Source organism: Clarias gariepinus, chromosome 27 (assembly GCF_024256425.1).
Source record: "Clarias gariepinus isolate MV-2021 ecotype Netherlands chromosome 27, CGAR_prim_01v2, whole genome shotgun sequence".
Taxonomy (NCBI): Eukaryota; Metazoa; Chordata; class Actinopteri; order Siluriformes; family Clariidae; genus Clarias; species Clarias gariepinus.
Genome location: NC_071126.1, coordinates 18,594,147 through 18,612,084, shown reverse-complemented (window position 1 = coordinate 18,612,084; position 17,938 = coordinate 18,594,147). Strand labels below are relative to the sequence as shown.

The following is a 17,938-nucleotide window of genomic DNA, read 5'->3' as shown; positions in this document are numbered from 1 at the left end:
CCTTCACAGCGCTGCTGCTGCTGCTTCACTCTGCGCGTTAAACCTCCCTGAGCACTGCCGCGGGCTATCACACACACACACACACACACACACTCTGACCACTGTCCGCGCGGTTTTATTTCGGTTTGTTTGCTTGTTTGTTTGTTTGTTGTTTCCTCCGGGATGGGAGCGAGCACATCCGTGCAGCAGGACGCCAAGATCGGCGAGGACGCGCGCGCCGCGGACCTGAGTGAGACCCGCGATGATGACACCGGCGACGCGAAGGTAAGCGCGTGGTCTCGTGTGCGTGCGTGCGTGCGCGGCGCGCGCGTGAAAGAAATGCGCACGTTGCGTCTAAATGACTCAGCAATATATATATATACTGTAAGGAGGGAAATCAGGTCCTAAACTGCACCTTGCATTGCCACTGTGGCATCACTGCTACTGGCACCTGGGCATGTGTACCTTTACAATAATATACAGTATGTATAGGTACATGATTAGTTATGATTAATTAGATTATTATTATATATTTTTTTAGGGTAAAGCTTCACCTGTCCAGGTGCATGGTGCAGAGCAGAGTAAAGCAGAATAAGGTGTAGCAGCGAGCAAACTAAGTACCCTTAGTACCCTTTTGAATGTATAAGCCAGTCTGAGCGAGTAAAACTTCGTGAGTCTGTAATCTATATCTATATACTGTACATCAGAAAGGTTTGGTCTGTACATCGGTCAGAACTCGCTCTTTCCGCGAAATCTTAACATTTCATACATTGGAGGACCAGAAACCAGTCTCAGAGAAATGTACTGTATGTCTGTATGTCTGTATGTCTGTCCAGACAGATTTCTTTTCACAGCATCACGCAAAACTGGCTGGACAGAATAATGAAACTTTAATGAAACTTTGCCAGTCCTTCAGTATTCACCCGAAGTTAAACCTGCGCCATGAATTAGATCAAAACGTTATGAAGTTTTGAGCAGTTATGTGCCCTGGAATATAAACCACAACTTTTGACAGCGTACTGTGGGCGTGTCTTAAATCGACGGCTGGACAGAATTTAATGAATCTTCTGCAGGACTTAGATCTCTGCCTGAAGTTTAACCTGCACAATAAGTGAAATCAAAATGTTGAGTAAAAACGATTTTATAAACAGATTTAGTAATCTACTTTATAATAATCTATTAATGCGCTACTGTCTCAATGTAAACAAACACCTGCACCAATAGATATTAATTAGAAAAGATAAAGTGAATATTTTTACTGGGATTAGTTCATATTTTCACTTTGGCTGAAATAACAGCGCTGAAGTGGTATAAGTGAATTTTAACACAATGGATTCGTTTTAAGACAAAACTTCATCTTTATCTGATCTACTTTTCCCATTTCTCATCTGTGATTCACTCTCCGATTACCGAACAGGGAGTGTATTTTTCTGATAATGAAAGAAGTACAACCTAGTGTAAAACAAGCCGTGAATTACTCAACCTTACAGAATGCGATTTCCTTGTATTAAGAAGTTAGACAGAGAGTTCTGTTGTACAGACAGACAGACAGACAGACATGTACGTGGGCTTCAACCTGAAATACGTAGTAATATCATGTTCATATACATTAAGGCTGAGCAGATTATTTTTAGCTTAAACCCTTTAACTATTTCTACAAACTCTTTTCCTGTCAAGTTCCGATGAGTACTTAGACTAGTGAACCATAAATATCCAACTTTACAACCAGCAAGTACAATCTTTATGATTTAAAATATAATTATTGCTAACAATCCCCATGTCACCTTTTTCTAATCGCCACACTCACTGAACTTAATCCGTACAATATTTTACCTTTTAAAGTGACTCTAAAAGGAGATATTTAAAAAAAGTTATAATATTTAAAAAAAAATATATAAGTGCATCTTTCCTATGTATAGTATTATGTTTTATTGTCAGGAAAAGCTGAGAATTATTCTCTCAGGACCCACCTGTACCATTTCTTAATAACTAACCATGCATTGGGTTTGAATCCTGTAATACATTATGTGTGATGGTGTGTGTGTGTGTTGTGTTAGCTAACTGAGTCTAGTAACTATAAATAGAGATGTTGTAGAACTGCCTAAGTAATATTAAGATGCTTAGAAGCCTCGAATGTCCAAAATGTCATCATACAGACAGGGTGGGAATGGACCTGAAATCCAAAACAACCCTGATTTCCTTAAGCTGAACTGATGTATGTTACTTAAGGTAAAAAAAACTCTTCTGGATATGCGAATATATGAAGTTTTGGTGCATACTGTACGAGTATGAGTGCTTTATTCCTCTTATATCGTGGCACGATGGCTTAGGGGTTAGAAATGACTCCTTGCACCTCCAGGGTTCGGGTTTGATTCCCGCCTCGGGGTCTGTGTGCATGGAGTTGACATGTCCTGCCCATGCTTGGTGGGTTTTCTTCGGGTATTGGGAATAAATACGGTGATAATTACCATTGGCCTTTACAATTCCCAGTCGGACTACAGAGGTTCCTAGATGGATGGATAGTTTTCCAGCAATTATGTGTTGTATTTAGATTTAGTTGTTCTAAATTACACTCCTGTCTAAGTTGTTAATATGAAAACAATGTCATATCAGCAAATGTATAAAAAAACCTGTAAATTATTTATATCTGTCCTACCTTTAGAGCTGCGGTTATAGAAAATGCATCAACACCTCCTGACGCAATCAGAACCCAGAATTCTACCGCACCGGCTGTGGGATAGGATTAGAAATTATCACAGGAAATTCACTCCATATTTAATAATCTCAGCTTCAGACGCTGTCTCACTGTCTACGGGTCTGTTTGCGCATTCCTTCCTCATTGTTTACTCGTCCTGCGTCTGGAATCTCGTTTTCCCACAACATTAAAGCAGTTATCCCGGCTCCGTAATACAGCTGACTCAACTATCAGCTCGTTATGAAGCCGTGCGTGCTGTTAAAGGAGTGTGTCTGATGCACAAAAAAACTGAAAATGTGCATTGCAGAGGGAATCTGAGACAAACACGTCATCCTGGATTGGACAGGCACGAGTGAGACTGCATGACTGCTCTGTAAACTCTTCTACCTCGCCTCGTCGCCGCTGAATTCCGGAACCCGATTGTTTTTTTATTATAAATCACAGGTTTACTTAAATGCACTTGTTCTGATATGTTATCGTTTCTATAGTAACGGTTTACACCAGGATAGCGTACAGCAGATGTTCTACATACATACCTTCAGTTAGCGTTTTTGGAAGGAGTCTCCAGTGTTGTCGCCTTGTAACAGTCAGAGGTGAAGCTGTAACCTTAAAGCTTTTCCAGAATCTTAGAGGAAATCTTGGCGAAATAAAAAAAAAAGATCAGGGCAAAGTTTATTGCCAGTAAACAAGTGCAAAGGGTAGCCCATGAAAGAAAGAAAGCAGGGGTCTAATACATAGCAATGCAGGTGAGGAAGGGAAAGACACCCCCATGCAAGAGACTTCACGATCCCATATTTAATCCTCTCAAGTTAAGACAGGTCTCATACCTCTAGTTTAAATACCCCTTAAATTTGTTGCCATTTTAATACCATAATCTCTCTTTGTTTCACTCCTCTTCCAAACATGCTGTTTCAGTGTCTATGGTGCTATAGCTGAGTCACTCCCCTGCAGAGACCAGCAGAGCAACAAGCATGAAGGGGGAGGGGCTCTACTTATATGAGGTCACTTTAGGCTGAAAATGTGATTGGCTTGTTTAAACCCCAGGCATTACAAACATGGAAAAAAACATATGAATTTTGCGTTACAGGTTTACAGCATTGACTTTTTTTCAGTAAATTGTTCTACCTCGTTCTTACCTTCTGTGGGATCGGACCGGGCCTTTGGTCTCCATAGGTGTAGATGAGGTGGCTTGGGTGCCCATGAGCCTGTCACTTCATTTACTTGTTTATAATTGATAATCATTGTTGTTCATTTCTGTCTCAGCACCTTGAAGTTGATATCTTGTTCTAATTGGCATGAACAGATGTTATAATACCATAGTCATCATGTCCTACAGTTATAACATTGTGGATTTATCACATCATATTGAAGTATATGAAAGTAAACAATGTTTTTGAACTGCAGTATTAGGGTACAGTTGTGCTCTGCAGGAAGAGAGTTAAGAATTCCATCGGGAGTAACAGACTATATTCAGCATGGTGTGATAAACACACACACACACACACACACACACAGTGTATATGACAGAGCACAGAAAACGGTGTTGTACTGTGTCTCGCAGTTCAAGGAGCTTATTTATATCATACACACATACACATCTTAAAATAGGTAACCTTACCACACCTATGCTGAGAATCAAGGCGTGAGGAGGACGGTTTCAGAAAGGAATTCTAACAGTTAGCTCTTTTTAAGTCTGTTTTTTTTAGGGATATGAATGAAGTAATATGGTGGTGGTTGCATTAGTGCCCAAGTGCCTAGACTAATCTTATCTTAAAGAGATAATAGTGCTGTGATTCAATTTAAAGTTTTAATCGCAGTCATTATCTGTGATTAATCGCGATTAATCACAATTTTAAAATACCTTGATTTGGGCTACTTGGATTATAAACGAGCAATGTTGGAAGAAGGAAATGCATGACAAACTGGTTAGAGGAAACAGATTATGTCGTTTTATAATTTCTCAAAATTTAACATTAAACAAATATTAAATTCGAGTCTCATATCCAAAAATCAATAACCTAGGCACCACTTGAGCCATCACTCCCACACCTTACATTTAGTGTAGTCTTGTTAACAAGCTTGACGCTTATCCAAACGTCCATCTTGAAGCTTTTTATAATGAAACTAACCCTAGCTTCAAAATATACAGTATACATTTTCTTACATGCTATCGAATGCGAATACAGAAGCATTTTATACATTAATGAATAGGACTTGATGAGTGTTGCATCAGTGCCTGATACCAGCATCAATACCATATAATGATCATTCAACATACTGTTTGATCAAACCCGGTGACCTGGACTCGCACATCAACTCCCATCTCCTCATGTGCTTGTAATATCTTTCAGCACACTCTGGTGTTTATTTATTAATACCCATAATGGCCTCTTTCCGATAATGGCTTGCCAACATGGTCTAACATGGCTTTCTATTTCAGCCAGGATCTTTAATAATTAAGCGGAGTTTTAAAGCACTCCTGGGCCCGTCTTCATCGTGAACCCTCGTTTCTGTTTCCTAACCCTTTTTTTACCCTGAGGAGCCTTTGAGAGTATTTTTTTTCAGGGGGGCACCTTTTTTTGACACGCTGTGGTTTTGCCGTTGAAATGTCAGATATGAAAATTTGCAACGCAAGTCAGTGAGTGGGCTGAAAGACATATTGTGGCGGAAAGAGTTCGACGACGAACACTGAGGTGGTTGTACGTTCCTCCCTTTTGAGTTCCTGTTCCTGTCTTGCGCAATTTGGCATCAGTGGCCTTGAGGTCTCAACAAAGCTGCTGTAGTAGTTAGAAAGTTTACCAGTTACAGAGCTTGTATACATTTACCGGCCACTTCATAAGGCACCCGATGTGGTCTTCTGCTTCGGTAGCCCATCTGCGTCGAGGTTTGACGTGTTGTTATGTCTATCATGAACCATTCTGCCCATTCTCCTCTGACTTTTGCCATTTTCACCCAGAGAACTGCCCTCACTGGATCGTTTCTCTTTTTCAGACCATCCTCAGTAAACCCCAGAGATGGTTGTGCATGAGAATCCAAGTTCATCAGTTTCAGAAATACTCAGACCACCCCATCTGGCACCAACAAACATACCATGTTTAAAATCACTTTAAATCACCCTTCTTCCTGATTCTGGTTATCGGTTTGAACTTTAGCAGATTGCCTTGACCGTGTCTTCATCCTGGTTGTGGGAACGGTTGTTTAAAGCTGCGATGACATGAGTGAGAACAGAAAATACCGTAAAAAAAATAGGGTGTTGTGGTGTTTAATAAATGTAAAAAAATCTCTAGTCATTGAGAATTTGCTGACATTTTAGAGGAGTGAAACACTTCTGCATTTGTGCTGTTTGTGCTGGGAAATACAATCTGTGATGGTAACAAAAACATTAATCATTTATCAAAACACTTCTTATAACTGATAAGGCTTATTTAGGGCCCAAGCACTATGACTACAACCCTTTGAATTCATAGTGTGTGAAGGGCCCTATTTGTTTTTCTAAGGATAATGTTTTTTTTCTAGGATTTTTGGGGGTTGTGACATGCTTAAAAACATGAACATCAGTTGGAATCTGCTGCCATTAGGATGCCTGAGCAGCTGGGCCATGGGCATGGCTCACGCCCTTCACTGGAGATTTTGCTGCATAGCTCATACACATTTGCATGTAAACATGCGAAACCCGGTACACATTTAGATCTCACCAAGCTGAACAACTGTCACTGTGCATGTCATGGTCTCTACTCAAGAGGAAGCCAGTTATTTTGGGTTGTTTGAAAAAGGCAACCCAATGGAATTTGATATACTCCTCCTAGGGGATTTATACGATCACCATCAAACCGGGCCACAACAATCTCAAGACATTAAGGATGCAAAATTGCGTAGTGATTTTTGATACCTCGAACGGTTTAGCCATTGTGAGGTCTTAAACTTGAAACACCAAATATTAGCATCATATTGAGTGACATCACACTGAGTGACATCAAGCACACTGCTATTAGGACAAAAAGTGGCTAATAACTTCCTTATATATTATTTCATTATGTTGTTGGTATTTTCCCTTTAAATGCAGTGCCCAGTGTCCTTCTGGTGCGCCCAGGCCACGATGGTGCAGGTGCTTGGGCCCGATCATCGTTGCTTGCAAATATATTTGCTTTTATTTTTTATTTAAGGTGCTACAAGGTGCTTCAGAAATGTTATATATGATCTGAACAGGTGTGGTCTGACAGCCAGTAGACAAGCCAACCTTTCAGCTGTGTTTTTGTGTGTGTGTGTGTGTGTGTGTGGGTGTGGGTGTGAGAGAGAGAGAGCGAGTGAGCGATATGAGTGCATGTTTGTGTGAGGCGCTGTACTGGAGATGTGGCCGATAAACTTCCTCTCTGGTGACGCTGGAATTTTAGCAATGTTTTTCTCCCTTTTTCTGTCTAAACCTGGCTCTGAAATCACAAGCAATAAAGAAAAAAATCTGATAGAGAATGAAAAACACAGACTCGGATTAGGAGTTCCTCAATCCGTTAAAAAACAACAGCTGGTTCTGGTGCTGCTGTTTTTCTGCCCTTATTAAACCCTTATGGATCGATCGTTATCTCTCTCTCTCATTTTTTTTTTCATTCTTTCATTTATTTTTCTCCTGCATAATTGAATATTTGCTAATGGCTGGTTATTAAGAGCTTCATCTGAGCCAAGAGTTATGACACAGCGTGTAGGCGTATGTAAGGTTACAGCAGGAGGAACTGCATGAGGAACTTTGTGCGTACGGAGTTGTAATGAGAGACGGGTGGTGTGGAAGAGTAAGCAATCAGATAAGAGTCATAAAGGATGGGAGGGAAGGAGAGGATGGGAGAGAGAGAGTGAGGTGGGAATACAGAGGGTCCATTGAGGATGGGCCAGAGGGACAGCTTCTGAGGCTCCGGGGCGCCGTATGTGCAGCGGCCCACATCGAGAGCGAGAGGGAGAGATCAAATGCAGGGCAACGGGAAAGCGAAAGAGAGAGTAAAAGATAGAGAGAGCGAGATAGAGAGAGAGAGAGAGAGATGCTTTGTTATTGCTATAGGTTCTGTCTTCCACTACCCATGACCCGCGGTGTACATTACGACCACCTAGTTCCGTCCGATTCAATTTCATATTTAGTCGTACTGTACTTTGATGTAAGGAATAAAAACGCTCTGTGTTGTCCAGTTTCGGGAAAACAATCATCAACAGTCATCATGGTGTGAGGAAGTTGAGTTACTGATAGCGAGTTAATAAAGGCGCTTATTTTCCAAGCTCGGCTGATGTGATAGCTTTTATTTATTTATTTATTTATTTTTTGTTTCGTTTATGTTAACATTAGAAAAATCAGAGCTGTTTTTTAAAAATGAATGAAAAGAATTGAACGTGACATTCTGTCCAATCAGAATCCAGATTTTATCATGTGGAGATTAAGCGCATGTCATATACAGTGGCTCCATCCATCCATCTAGGAACACGCTGTACAATGGTGACCATTGTATTTATTCCCACTTGTACGACCAGTGGTGGGACCTCTGGGCAACATTCACACACTCATTCAGAAGCTACAGGCAGTTTCAGGGAACACCAGTTAGCCTAAATCTGCATGTCTATGGAAGGTGGGAGGAAACCAGAGGGTTACCTGAAGGAAACCCACCAAGCATGGGGGGAACATGCACGAAAAAAAGCTACAAATGAAATTTAAGTCGCCCTTTAATATACACACATTGGACAAGAGCTTCTCTCACTCTGAGCAGTGCTAGCTTGATCCATGTGGAGTGTGTGACAGTGCGTAAGTGATAATAAGAGGCTATAATAAAGGGATTCAGCCCAGCCTCTTCCATCTGTCAGTCCTGGAGGATTTGACTAAATAAGATTTGGATGGAGGGCAGACGTTACGTTACGGTATGTCCCGGAGGACTCGGTATATTTTAGGTCAAAACTCAGAGAGGGTAAGATGTCTTTCCTAAAAAGGCCATTCCTCTACAACAGAGAGTGTGTTCACCAGGCTAGAGCGCCTGAAACACACCTAATTCACTATAGTCAGGGCGGTTCGTGATCATGCATTAAACCTCCAGTGGGTCAGTCAATAAAATGGCTAATACTAGCTAGCTAGAAAAGAAATGTAAAATTGACAAAAGTTACCTAAATATAAAGACATAAAGTTTGATTTCAGACTGTTTGAGCTGGTTAGCTTTAGTTTAACCTAGCAGATATAGCAGCATGCAGATACTGTGGGGAGTGCAGTAGGGTCGGCAACTCCCTACAACGAAAATAAGGCCTATAAATAAGGGTGGTTGCAATTTGGTGCTCATTACAATTAGTTTTATGTCTTCATTCATGAGTAATTTTATCACAAGCATAGGTTTGATTTTATACCCCTTGTATGTTATTGTATCATTTTATCATACATGCATATGAGCTGATTGGACTTGTAAGATATTTGTAAAAAGTCGTCCATAATCATTATTATTATTATTAATGAAATAGTACAGCAGTACCTCGACATACAGATTCAGTCCGTTTCAGAGGGAAAGTGAATATTTCCAATATTATCGGTTGCCGACATTATAATAATTTTTTTTGCATGGAAAAAACAATCGAAACATTTAGAGAAGACATGTTAATTAAATAGAATGTGAAATAAACAGACATTAAACCTAACTTAATCTTAATTTATGATTTCTCCTGGCACCGGCTGCTTAAAAAACCCAACTGTTTCTGAAAAGCGACTCTATTTTCTTCTTGCTACCGCCCTCGTTAACATTCTTGGGACCCATGGTGCTATGTCTTTACTAAATCCTGCACAAAATGCAAAAACATCCACAAAAAATGATTTTTATTACGCAATTTTATTACGTGCATAAAATTATACTCAAAAAGAGAGAACACAGCTGCATAACTTTATCCTCTGCCCATTTCTTTTTGTTTTCATACGTGATGATTCCGTATTTTACTGCCCCAGTCTTATCTTTCCCACATCGTATTTTTGCTAAGTTTGTTAGATGGCATCTCGGATTGATGAGGCTTTGAGTTAGCATAAATGTAGCGCCGAGATCCTTCGCCGTAATGCTTATTCTTTAAAACAGTATAAACATGCAGATTAAACTGATACGGCTCGTTTCATGCGCAAAACCGAGGACATGTGTGTTCCTGCGCTGGTATCAGCTCATCACCGCTTCCTCATTCGCTTGTTTGTCAAGTGGCCACCTGTGTGACATAGATGTTATAGCAAGAGAAGGCAAGAGGCTTAAACACTGCAAATAATGCGCTTATCCCAGTGTTTCACTCGAGCCATGATCAGAAACCTGAAACCCTGGCCTCCCAGGAACTCCTTTACACGTGGAAAAGGCTCGGAGCGAGGTCATAGCTGTACGAGGGATGTGGCGATAACTCCCAGTCCAGTTCCTGTAACGATTGCGTGTACAGTTCACACAGACTTATGCGTCTCTTTCTTCCGCAAGTTGGCGACAAGTCATCCGTCTGGATCGTCATTAACGGACGTACGGCCTCCTTTAACACGTTCGCACCTCTCAAATGTTTTGCTGCGGCCAAGGATTTCATCACCGTACTGCTGTTGAAGTCTTCTGTAAATCTCTAAAAATCGCTTTTACACATCTTGTTTAATATTGCAGGAAACAAACCTCTGAAGACGTTCCAGGTTCAGTAAACTGCCCTACCGCTGGACTCCTTCATGAACGTGAGATACAGTGGGGCAAAAAAGTATTTGTAACAAATAAGAATTTATTAGCAAATTATGGTGCAAAAGAAGTAAACACACTTTATTCAGATTGTTTCAGGTCTGTGTGAATGAGCGGTTGCAAAAAAATATTATAATATAAAAAAGTAAAAAAAAAAAAAGCATAAAATATTAGAATATAAACATTAAAATAATCTAAACACGTGATACTGTATGTTTACAATTCTCAGCGTTTATACAGTATCACAGGGAAGGGAAATAAAACCAAAACACGAGAGCGTGGGATGTGTTTCTCATGGAGTCCGCCGAGTGCTGCGCTGTGTGTATTTTATCAGCGGACGGCCAGACCCTGATAGAGCGGGGGTAGCTATCAGGAGGATAGCATGGCGTGATAGGATACGACGGAGTTGTGTGCCGTTATCCCAGGATCAGTGACTAATCCGTGTTGTGGCGTGAACCGGCTTCCACACTCGGTCCTGTCTCTGTGAATCTGCTTCGGGACAATGAGACGTTGTTAAAAGCGCCATACAAGTAAAATTCACTTGAACAGTCTGATAACGTTCATGAGAAGAATGTGTAGTACATTTCTTTAGTCCGTACACGTGCTGTAGGAGTCTCCAGTGTCAAAACCAACACGGGACAGAAGTTTTTTTTTTTTTTTTTTTAACATTTTATGGTTTCTCATTACAGTACAGGCGTGTTCGAGTCAAACCGGGACTTTTGATTTTACCTACAGTACTCACCATTCCCATTTATCCATGAGCCATGATCGGACTGAACAGTAACCCGTACTGTACGTATATAAAAAAGTAAACTGTGCTGTGGAATAAGAGGAAATCATACACTTCAGGATGTGCAGTTATAGAGAATCTTATCACCTTTGCGAGGAAAACAGTAACTCTGCTTTGATTAATTAATTATTTAAAAAAATCCAGTTCTGATTGGTTATCGCGAAGTCTTTATTGATCATGAAATTATGAATTTATGTTACGTTTTTTATGCATAAATCTAAAAGTTTATAAAAAAACATGGCGGCACTGTGGCTTGCACCTCCAAGGTCCGGGTTCGATTCCCATCTCGGGGTCTGTGTGCATGGAGTTTGCATGTTCTCCCCGTGTTCTCCCCATCCAGGGTGTACCCCGCCTCGCGTCCTTTGGTCTCCTGGAGTGGGCCCCAAGCCCCCATGCAACACTGTATACAGGATAAAGGGGTGTAGATGATGAGCGAGTAAGTGAGTAAAAGCGTAAACGCTTATATAACTGGAATAATGTGGAATACACTTACGTACATCCCATGACTCAGAAGATCAAGTCCAAGCTTTCAGCACGGAGGCACTTTAGCTAATTCAGTTAGCGTAAGGATGCGCGTATGCCCGAGAGACGTGAAGGAATGAGGTGATGCCAAGAAATAATGGAGATAAAGATTAGAAGTGTTTCGAAAGAATCTCAAGTATATAATGAAACATAGATGTAGAAACTCTATGTGTATATATTTTAATATAACGTGTATATAATATTATCATATAGATATATATTAATATATAGCAATAAATTTAGTACAAAAATATATATACAAGTTTTTCTTCTCCTGAAGTGTGTATACATTTTTTTGCCTGACTCTATGTTAATTTATTATAATTTTTTATTTAAATCATGATTTCAATACATTAATACAACAGTACATTAATTGTTTAACATTATCTGTCTATAATCAACAATATTAGAAAAGCAAGGATAGATCAATTGAATACATTAAATAAACTGGCTGTTACGTTCAAAGACGATGTAAAAAAAAAAACGTTACAACAACCCTAAATAAAATTCCTGTTCTGCTTTGTAGATCGTATCGTTCCGTGAGATTTATAAGATATAAGATATGTAAGATTTGTACGGTGCCTGCTAGTCTTATGTTTAGGTCTTCCGACTATCTTGAGCGTGGCTGCTCCTAGTAAACCTGGAAAAGAAAGAAAGCAAAAGAGATTTTTTTTGGTTATTCCTTTTCATCATCAAGGCTGTTTCCAGCGGAGTGTGTGATACCTCAATCCAGCGCCAGCTCCCTCCCTCCCTCCCTCTCTCTCTCTCTTTTCTCTTCCAGAAGAATGAACCTGTTTGTATGCCGGCCAAACAGAAAAGGGGGTAAACTGCACCCCCCAGACCCCCCCCCCACGCCCCACCCTCGCCGTCCCACACTTTCTACTCATTCTCTCATTTTTCGTCCTTTTGTTTTTCCGTAGCAAATTTCACCCAGATGAGAGCCTAATGAGCATCGGGGTTACAGAAAACACAAAATGGAGACAGAAAAACGTGAGAGAGAGAGAGAGAGAGAGTAAACGAGGTGATGAACGGAACCCAACGCAGGGAACAGGAAACATCGTTCATCTAGAAACAAAAGAAACAGGATAAAAATCAGTTCTTAGGCTTGAAAAGCTGCGATAACAAAAATGAAGTTGTTTTTCAGATGGACTGTAACTGTACATGTAACACCGGCTGTTTGTGTCTAAGTGTTTCATATCCAAATGAAAATGAGTAATTAAGTAACATTTAATCAGTTCTGATTTATTACTGCGATAAAACTAATGAATAACTTCATCATTTTAACAACCTTTCATTACTGTAAGGTTCATTACTGATTCGCTCATTACTGAGACATTAGTTGCTGAGTTGTTGGTTCATTGCTGATTAAGTTGTAATTACTGTAAGATTTATTACTAACTAAGTACTGATTCATTACTGAGCTAATATAAATTCAGTGGTGATGATGTACAGTGTAGAGGTTTACAGTATTAATGACCAGCGTTAGTACGCGTCTTTCACGGTTAAAGAGTTTGTAGACATGGTTGTAATCACCATGTAATGTAATCAGTGATATTATTATTATTATTATTATTATTTCAGGTTGAAGCCCACGTACATGTCTGTCTGTCTGTCTGTCTGTCTGTCTGTCTCTCTGTACACAGAACTCTCTGTCTAACTAATTAATACAAGGAAATCCCATTCTGTAAGGTTGAGTATCTTACGCCTTGTTTACACTAAGTTGTCCTTTGGTTGTCAGACAAATACACGGTAATCGGAGAGTGAATCACAGATGAAGTTTTGTCTTAAAACCACTCCAGCGTGTTAAAATTCACTTATACCACTTCAGCGCTGTTATTTCAGCCAAAGTGGAAATATGAACTAATCCCAGTCAAAATATTCACTTTATCTTTTCTAATTAATATCTATTGGTGCAGGTGTTTGTTTACATTGAGACAGTAGCGCATTAGTAGATTATTTCAAAGTAGATTATTAAATCACTTAAGATTAATAAAACACATAACTGTTCATAACATCGTTTTTACTCAACATTTAGATTTCACTGATGGTGCAGGTAAAACTTCAGGCGGAGATCTAAGTACTGAAGAAGATTCAGTAAATTTTGTCTAGACGGTTTTAATGCTGTGACAAAATATGACTGGACAGACAGACAGAGACAGAAAACTGTCTGAAACTGGTTTCAGGTCCTTCACTGTATGAAACATAAAAATATAATTTAAAAAATGAGTTCTGACTGATGTAGAGACAAAAATGTTCTTTTATTATACAGATGTACGGTGTAGAAGTTTACAGTGGTAATGATGTACAGTGTGGAGGTTTACAGTGTTAATGATGTATAATGTAGAGGTTTTTAGTGGTAATGATGTACAATGTAAAGGTTTACAGTGGTAATAATGTACAGTGTAAATGTTTACAGTGGTAATAATGTACAGTGTAAATGTTTACAGTGTTAATGATGTATAATGTAGAGGTTTACGGTGGTAATAATGTACAGTGTAAATGTTTACAGTGGTAATAATGTACAGTGTAAAGGTTTTTAGTGGTAATGATGTACAATGTAAAGGTTTACAGTGGTAATAATGTACAGTGTAAATGTTTACAGTGGTAATAATGTACAGTGTAAAGGTTTTTAGTGGTAATGATGTACAATGTAAAGGTTTACAGTGGTAATAATGTACAGTGTAAATGTTTACAGTGGTAATAATGTACAGTGTAAAGGTTTTTAGTGGTAATGATGTACAATGTAAAGGTTTACAGTGGTAATAATGTACAGTGTAAATGTTTACAGTGGTAATGATGTACAGTGTAAAGGTTTACAGTGGTAATAATGTACAGTGTAAAGGTTTACAGTGTTAATGATGTATAATGTAGAGGTTTACGGTGGTAATAATGTACAGTGTAAAGGTTTACAGTGGTAATGATGTACAGTGTAAAGGTTTACGGTGGTAATAATGTACAGTGTAAAGGTTTACAGTGGTAATGATGTATAATGTAGAGGTTTACGGTGGTAATAAGGGCCGATGCAGTCAGAGTGACGATGCTCTTTTCTCTCATGTTGTAAATCTGCTGATATGACGCCCATGTGCACTCCAGCTGCTCCCCACTGCTTTCCGTATCGATTCGAAGTGTTGGGTATTTTCGGATGACGTCATGGCTTTTATTCCACCTGCGAGGCCTCTGCCTGTCCATTATCGACACTTAAAACTCACAAAGGCCGGAATGTGTCTAAACTGTGTTAAAGCTTCTAACGTTACTGTAGATTGCATTTCCGTATCTAAGCAAAAAAAATTTGTATTTTTATATCAGAGTGTTTTATTCCTTACATAACACACGTACACATATTTATTGTAGATTGTATAATACAGAGGGGTGAGTGCCGTGGCGCTGCTCCTCTGGCTGTATGACTGTGGTTGGAGTTTGCGGTTGATTGGGTCAGTCTAATGCAGGATAGTGTCGAGCAGTTTGGACTCCCTCTTCTCCACAGGACTTCCTCTGGCACTGCTGCCGGTCTTTAAGCCTTCATCACGGGCAGGATCTGTTCTTATCCAAACCCTCAGCAAAACAAACACAAGCGGATCCACTTTCGTTCCTGGAAAAGCGTAGATAGCCTAAGAGGTGAGATTTAGTGGAAATGTCAGCAGCGCTGCCAGGACTGATGGTGGGGTTTTAAGTGAGTTAGTGCTTGTTGTGGTTGGGAAGTTAACACCCCCCAAAATTACCCTATTAGAGCACTCACACTTCTGTATACCGCTGTGTAGAATCTCAGGCTTATAATCATACCGTAGGAATAGTAGGGCTGTAACCCAATGACTCTGTGTGTGTATGTTTCTGATGTTTCTCAATCTGTTCAACACCCCACATACCTGCAGTGTCTGGATTCAGACCTGGACTGGGAGTCGGTGATGGTGTACATTATCATCTTGGCAAAGTGAAAATATCTCAAATATGCTGTATAATATGCGATTTATTTATTTATTTATTTGTTTCAAGTTTTTGCAATCTATCAGCCGATAATTTGCTTCTTTTAAAAGATTATTGCTTCAAATGAATACAATAAAAGTATTTATTCAGTAAAAAAAAAAGTTTATTTTGATTTAGTGTAGTATTATAATAGGGGCTTTCAATATTAAGGCGTTTACGCATGTAATTAATCTAGAAATTAATCATTTGACCATAATGAATACGTTCAATGTAAGATGTGGGAGTGGCGGCTCATGCAGCTGAGGCTCTAGATTGTCATTTTTCAGATCTGAGGATCAGGGTTCGAGCCTAGCCGTCGGTGGGTTGCCACACCCCCATAAAACCCAGATACTACATGCAGTGCCGGTCCCATTCGAGGAATTTTAATTTAGTATTCGATAAATTTTCATGTTTAAGATGTTATAAAACTGTATAATCTGTTTCCTCTTACCAGTTTTTCCTGCATATCTTTGTTCCAACATTGCATGTGTATAATACAAATAAATCGATTAATCTCAGACTATGACTGTGATATATATATATATATATATATATATATATATATATATATGTATTTTTTATAAAGTTAATTATGATAAGTAACTTAATTGTCAAGTTAGTTATGGCATACATGGTATTTTTTTATTTTTAATAAAATAAAATGTAAACAACAACCCATGTCAGGCAAGTTTAAGAAAAGAAGCAGAAAAAATGTTCAGTTAGTTTTTTTTTGTTTCAATAACTGTGATAAAGGAAAATATATGTTTTCATTTTTTTATTATATATAAAATATTTTTAAATATTAAATTTCTTTTTCTTTTTATTTGAAACAAATCCCAGAATAACCAGACACTAAAAACTCATCCCCACTCTCTCTCTGTCTCTCTCTCTCTCTTTCTCTCTCTCTCTCTCTCTCTTTCTCTCTCTCTCTCTCTTTCTTTCTCTCTCTGTCTCTCTCTCTCTCTCTCTCTCGCTTCCCCTCCTTGCATATTTCATAAGCAGAGTGTGTATTAGTCTGTCGATGTTCACGGTGTGGAACGGGAGGCCAGCATTCCTCATCCTCGAGTGAACAAATCATAACTGAAACCCGTTGATAAATTACACTGAACCTGCGTTCTTGGAAACAAAAAAAAAGTGGGCGTGTATCTACATTGTTAGCGTGTACGTGTGTGTGTGAGAGAGACGTGTGTGTGTGTGCATTGTCGAGCATGTGCTGGTTAAAATCCCGGTAGAGTTACAAGAGCTCAATCTTTTCCCTTTAGGCCTGGAGGTCTTCACGTCCTGGTGTGGGATGGAACAGGAGGAGGTTGTTTAGTCTTAACCCACTCGGATTTTGGATTTTGTAATGGTGAATCATTTCTAAAAACAATCTTGAAATGGTGAAATCTATTCGTCCCTGCAGCTTTCCCTCATGTGAATGCATTTTTGGTTCCTCTATGTTATTTCAGCGCGCTAAAAGAACTAGCGTAGCGGCTTTTTCATTATAAATGCCTTTATACAACATTTAAAAAAAAAACAATTATTTGAGTAAGAAATAAAACACTCGGGTGTGTTATAGGACAAGAGCTACTTAATAATAGATTAAAAATGACACATATTTCATTTAACAAGTAATGATGTGTTTTTCTATCTATTTAAAGTTAGAGGAATTACAGTAACCTAAGTAGAATGACTCAGCGTTCTCGTGTTGTTTCTTGCTATAGCACCCCTAGTGGCAGCTCTGAGACTGCAGCTCGTGCTCTTGTTGGATATCGTTAGGGTTTTTTTGACGGACACACTCGTGAACGCAACGACACAAATAACCGGCCTTGTGTAACTTGAAGCGTCTGCGTTTGTGCGCTTTTTTTTTTTATTGTTACTTGCTTCTAAGCTAACAGCAAAATCCCAACAGGTTTTTCATGCCAATGTGAAAAGTTTCATGTTTCAGCACTACCTGCATGTGTCGACTCTTTTCATCAATTTTAACAAACACCTTATTACTAAAAACTTCCCCCTTGCAAAACAACAGTTGTGCAAATTTTTAAAAGCTGTTACCACGGAAACGATAACGAACAAGTAGAACATGTGCGTTAATATAAACCTGGAAAAAAGAACCGATGCCCTCTGACCAATCAGATTGAATTCATAGTAAGTGTCAGCTGTTCAATAATTAACGTAGATGAATCAGTTTTAATCACATTAAAACTTCATTGACATAAATTCGAATAACGTGCATATGATCGCGTCGTATCAGTGTTGAGTCGGATAACGCGATCACGCGCCCTCTTATCCGGTCGCGGTGTTAAAAAAAAAGAGCTCCAACAGTGAGTT

The 17,938-nt window shown here is 39.1% G+C and overlaps 1 protein-coding gene across 1 annotated transcript in view; it reads left to right on the top strand.

Annotated features, from left to right (window-relative positions):
* akap12b (A kinase (PRKA) anchor protein 12b) overlaps positions 1-17,938 on the top strand; it is a 65,729-nt gene continuing 47,791 nt past the window's right edge. Inside the window, exon 1 of the mRNA XM_053488706.1 lies at positions 1-264. Coding sequence (XP_053344681.1) covers positions 163-264 — 102 coding nt within the window. The 5' untranslated portion in view covers positions 1-162. The remainder of the gene's footprint in view (positions 265-17,938) is intronic.